Raw genomic sequence first — 5,592 nt, 5'->3', positions numbered from 1 at the left:
TCGAAATTCCACAGGGTTTCGAAAACCACTACAAAATCCCCAACATCGACACTGTTCTACTCATGAACTTTACGATATACGGAACCATGGACGGCGCCAATAACTGGTTTCGTCTACTCAACAAAACATTTACTGAACTCGGTCACCGCCAATCTCGAGCGGACCCATGTGTACGGATCCAACATACTACCGAGGGATACACCATTTCGTCAACCTACACCGACGACGTATCTGCAGGATCTTCCTCAGTTGCCGCAATGGAAAGGGCAAAACGAGAACTTGCAGCAAAATTCGAAATCACCGATCTAGGCACACCTAATAAAGTCCTTGGCATGTCGATCGTCAACCACCCTTCTGGCGACATATCTATCCATCAAAAGCCACTCATCATGAAGGCCTTGGCTACTTTCGGAATGGAGAACGCTAACCCAAAGTATACGCCCCTCCCTCCAGGCATCACTCTCGTTGAATCACAGCCTACACCTATTCCTCCTCCCGACTCTGAATTTATGCGCGATAAGGACTATAGGAGCGCGTTGGGAATGCTTAACCACATTGCCAATGGGACTCGACCTGACATTGCATTCTCTGTCATGGTACTAATGCGTTATGCATCCGATCCTCGACCAATGCACTGGAAACTCGTTCAACACCTCCTTGCGTACCTCAAAACAACCAGTAACCTCGTGATCACCTACCGGAAGGATGGGGTTATAAAACCCTTCGGATATTCTGATTCATCATACGCCGACGAATCCGATAGTCGAAAATCATCCGCTGGGTTCGTCTTTATATCTTCTGGAGGCCCAGTCAGCTGGAAAGCGAAAACTCAGAGGCGCGTCAGTACCTCTACCGGAGAGGCCGAATATGTGGGCGTTTTCGAAGCTGGGAAACAAGCTAAATGGGTATGCGCTTGGTTCTATGAAATTGATCAATATTTCGACCTCCCCATCACCGTCTACTGCGATAACGACACTGCCGTCGCTCTCTCTAAAAACTCTGGTGGTCATACCAAAATCAAACATGTCGATGTCAAGACCCACTGGATTCGTGAGGCCGTTAACCTCGAGGATATCATTGTTGTCCCAATCGACACATCCGAGAACGTTGCCGACATCTTCACAAAATCTCTCTCTCGACCAACGTTGGAGTACCTCATCAAACTTATGGGCATGGAATTCATCGATATTTAGGAGCTACGGTTTCAGGGGGAGTGTTGAGGTTCAGAAACCTACCCTACGTTCTCTCTTTACTCCTATTTACTGACACCGTCTTTTACTTCTGTATATACAATTTTCTCGCTCCTTTCCGTACTTCGCACCTCAGTCGTTTACCCATACGTGTAACCGCCTGAGGTGTGTATTCCTTTACTTATATTTCTTCTGATACATTACTTACTTATCTCTACCTTAGCTCTTACTTACGGTCTTATCCCAACAGGTAGAGATTGACTTATACAGTCGTTTACCCATACGTGTAACCGCCTGAGCTCTTACTTACGGTCTTATCCCAACATAGGAGGGTGTGATGGATGAAGATGGGAGCTGGCAAGGTAAGTGGTGTTGGTGGCAGGTTCAAGCAAGCCCACCTGTGAAACCTCGAGGCCACAGGTTTGAACCCCCAGTTTGCGAGTTTTCTTCCCCTCCTTTTTTTTCTTCTTCGAAATATGACACTGTCCTCAACTGGTATCTATGCTCATGAAAGGAATATTTGCATGTACACTACAGTTATACACATTGTGCTTATACCACTGCTATAAGTAGGAACCTTGGCAAAGATGTTATGTTCAACGTTACATACCAGTAGGAAGGAACAATCCATCGAAAAAGCCATCCCTATCCACATCCTCCTTGCAGGTGATCTCATTGTCACTAAAGTCTAATCCGAGAGCAGCCCTAACATCTGAAAGGAAGGCCCTCGCCTTGTAAGGGCTGAGAGTAGGTTGTTCACGGATTTGGCCCCTGCAGAGTGGGCATTCATATAGGAATATGTCCTCTGGCTTCCTTTGACCATGACACCGAATGGCAGTCACTGTCTCCTGAAGATGCTTCAGGCTCGTCGGAACGGCATGGCAATCATACTTGTGTTCTTTGTGGGATAAAAGAGACCCAGCAGTACACTGAAGACGTGGCTGTACCTGATCGGCAAACGTTCTGCAGATGCAATGGCCACAAAAAGTGTGGAGGCAGCGTAATCTAGGAAAATTTGTCTCAATAGGGGAAATTGGAAAGTTGGCATGTCATACTGACACAAATGGGTTCGCCATGATCCCTGTGCAAATTGGACACTCAGCTGCGGACTTGAAAGCCTCGCTAACCTACAACACTTGATCAATTAAAGCGATGAAATTCATAAAGCGTACTCACCCGCTGTAGTTTCTGATGATCACTTTCTTGTGGGGCGGCTTGAGCAGGAATGTTGGTTGGAGAGGAGAAAACACCGGTCAACTGAAGAAATTCGGACATAGATGGCACAGAGTCAGAGGAAGGGGCGGGTGAAGCTAATGAAGATTCAGACACAGATGGCGGAAAGTCAGAGGACGAGTCGGGTAAAGCTAATGCTCCCAGTCGCAAGCGATTATGCGCCGCACTGTACTGGCGGACTGTACGAGGAGGTGTCAGGGGAACACAATGCGCATTTGTTGTAACTCGGGAGGCAGATGCTTGTTCAGACCCTGCTTCTGAGGATCGAGTGGCACTTTCATATCCAACCCAAGCCAACCACAGTCGAATCCTGCAGCCTGGGCTAATATTTGTTGGCAAAGCCTCTGAAGGTTCAGGTGTAGATGGGGGCAAATTGGAGGAAGGTATGGGTGTTGCTAATGCTCTCAATCGCAAGTGATTGTGGGCAGTGCTATACTGGTGGACCGTCCGAGGAGGTGTCAAGGGAGCAGATTGCATGTTTGTTCGAGCTCGAGAGGCAACAGGCCGTGCTTCTACAGATTGAGTGGCACGTTCATGTTCAGCCTGAGTCAACGACCGAGTCCTGCGACCTGGGCTAGGAGTTGTTGGCAAAGTTTCTCGCCTGTGGGACATGGCAACTGGTAGATGCATCAGGAAAAACCCCAACTCCTCATCTGCCCTAATAACTGAAAGATTAGGTGAAATAACTTCAAAATTCAATGGATTAGATGAAATTAATGCTCTTACCAAATTATCTCAAATTACCCTGTATGAATATGGTTCCTAACTCTTACCTCAAATTACCTTGAAGTTACCAATGGCTGAGTAGAGATTATCTGCATCTGGTGTGAAGTTACATTGCGGTTATATGCTAATTAGTCCAATTAGAGTAGCATTTTCTCAATCTTTTGGGTGCTGAGAATTCTTTCAAGATTGACACAATGAGCCAAACAGTAACATTGAATTGATTGAAGAAAGGCTACAGCAGAAATATCTACATGATGGTAATTGATAGCTACAGTGAGATAGAAGGGGATTGTGTTGGGTAGAAGGTATCTGTGTCGACGTTCGCAAGTTGGGGGAGGAGGGTGTGTGTGTTGTTGGGCAGTTGTCACTCTGGGTAGGGTACTGTGTTTGGTGTGGTGTCCGGCTGTCGTCGGTGTTTGTGAGCAGTGGTCATGGGCTCCTGACAGCGTGGGGTGGTGGGCTGTCGTGGGTGCTGGTGGTGAGGCTGTGTTTACTGTTTATGTGGTGAGCTGTCGTCGGTGTTGGGACGGGGTGCTGAACCATCCTTGGTGTTGATGGGGGTGGTGGTGAATCCTGGCCAACGTTGTGTCACCACATGTTGCTGCATGTGGTCGTGGTTGCATGTGGTCGGCGTGCCATTGTCGTGGGGCAGTCATCACGCAGTCGTTACCTGTCGTCATCGAGCGGTCATCGTCATGTGGTCGTTGTCGATCAGGATCGTCCACATTGTTGTTGCCTCGTCGGAAAGGGTACTTACCTGTTAGAGTTGGCATACAGGTTGTGTAGGGCAGGAACATCACACAGACCTGTCTGCCATAGGGGAGCGGTTGAGAGGTTGGTAGTAATGAAAGGTGGCTGCTCACTGTTGGAATTTGTAGGCCAGGTCACGAGCATGAGTTGGAAGAGAAAAGCCAGTAACACAATGAGTTGGAAGAGAAAAGCCAGTAACACAATGAGAATTTGAGTGGGAGTATGGCGAATGAGAATGAGGGGTGACAAAAGCACGCAGACGATGTGGTGGGAAGAAAGAGCAGTGGGAGGGAATAGAATCCAACATGATCATGTGCCGTCGGAGTTTCAACGGACTTGGGAATAATTTTCATTACTCTGCACACACCATGCTGTGCCCTGCTCAATGTATGCTGCCCAAGCACTTGAACATCGACAACACTTCTTCCATCACCTCTTCACATGCCCTCCTTTCTTGCACGCAGACCTCCATTTAGGATCCGAGCAAACATCGGTAGTGAACAAGCCTACCCCCGACGAATATGAGGGTTACGACAGACCAGTGGGGTGTAGCTATGCTTACCTTGTTCCTTATGGTGTTGGCTGCTAGTGGTGCTCCGACGAGCTTGAGCGCTGCATCAACTAATGCTGGGTGAGCAGCATATTATCATCCTGTCCCCTCCCCATCCCATCTTTTCTATATACTTTTGATCCTTTCTTTTCGCGTTTTTTTGCAGCTTACCATGTTCCAAGGATCAGGAGCTACAATCGTAACAGTCCCACTTGTCATTGTCTTGACAGCCTCTTTGTCATCTTCACTAACCTGCTTTGGTCCTGACCTGTTCACAATGCAGCAGCCGTCGCAAGCACATTCTCTGCTGTTGGCGTCGTCACACTCATCGCCCTCTTCACCAATGCCATCTGACGTTGTGGCACCCAAGAATTTGACCGCAAAATTGCCGAAGCTGCTCACCAACCCACCCCCTATCTTTTTGGACGACGAAGGCAACACAAGGGTACCATGGCACAGGTATGGCAGTACATCTGAGTCCAACAGCGGCAGTGGCAGAACCATGCAAGACCATCAATTCTTGCAGGTATCTTCACATGGGAAGTACGGCCAATCTCCGATGAGGCCTTTTTTGCAAAAGTGTTTGTTGTATACTTAAATTGTCCACACTTTATACCTGTAATCCTCTCTTGAGTCTCAGACAGATTCCTTTGTAATAATATTGGTCCCCTCTGTGTAACCACAATAAAAATTTACAAAGTTATATGGCATGACCTTTGAGAATGCTGTAATACACAACAAATTATGAGTAGTTTGCAAATTTTATCACGATTATCTTTAATTAGTTGGTAGTTAGGTGTATTATCTCCCAGTTATGGGGATTAGAAGTAACTGCAAGGTAATTACCTGAAATTTGCATTTGGGGTTTTTCCTGATGTGACAAGGACTGAGCAATGCAGGGCTATGACAGACACAGCAAGAATTCTCGTCCAGCGAGGTGAATGGTATCAAAGGTAAAGTATAGTCAGTACTTAAACGTCAAAGACAAAGACTATTCCTGCAGGTCACATGATGATAATACAGGATCCACGCAGCAAAGTGAGTTTGGCGAGGTGATGAATGTAATGTGAATTCATTCGATAAGGGTGCAAGAGAGTTGCGAAGGATATTCATTGTGATAAGAAATGGGTGAAAGGCTGCGAT

The 5,592-nt window shown here is 47.0% G+C and overlaps 2 protein-coding genes across 2 annotated transcripts; both read right to left on the bottom strand.

Moving 5' to 3' along the window:
• Positions 1 to 2,049: 2,049 nt before the first annotated feature.
• LACBIDRAFT_294541 (uncharacterized protein) lies at positions 2,050 to 3,050 on the bottom strand (the record flags this gene model as incomplete). Its single annotated transcript, XM_001881824.1, has 2 exons — positions 2,367 to 3,050; positions 2,050 to 2,292 (listed from the first exon to the last, which is right to left on the bottom strand). Exons 1-2 carry the CDS (start codon positions 3,033 to 3,035, stop codon positions 2,050 to 2,052), a joined length of 912 nt encoding a protein of 303 aa, XP_001881859.1. The 5' UTR covers positions 3,036 to 3,050.
• A 287-nt stretch (positions 3,051 to 3,337) lies between these two features.
• Positions 3,338 to 4,212, bottom strand: LACBIDRAFT_298691 (uncharacterized protein; the record flags this gene model as incomplete). The annotated part of the gene is made up of 2 exons (XM_001881823.1): positions 3,338 to 3,959; positions 4,013 to 4,212. The coding sequence occupies 2 exons, from the start codon at positions 4,210 to 4,212 to the stop codon at positions 3,647 to 3,649; spliced, it is 513 nt and encodes a 170-aa protein (XP_001881858.1). The 3' UTR covers positions 3,338 to 3,646.
• Positions 4,213 to 5,592: the final 1,380 nt, after the last annotated feature.

This window comes from Laccaria bicolor, genomic scaffold (genome assembly GCF_000143565.1).
Source record: "Laccaria bicolor S238N-H82 LACBIscaffold_14 genomic scaffold, whole genome shotgun sequence".
NCBI classification, from domain to species: domain Eukaryota; kingdom Fungi; phylum Basidiomycota; class Agaricomycetes; order Agaricales; family Hydnangiaceae; genus Laccaria; species Laccaria bicolor.
Note: the sequence above shows the minus strand (reverse complement) of the source record. Positions and strands in the feature narration are given on the sequence as shown.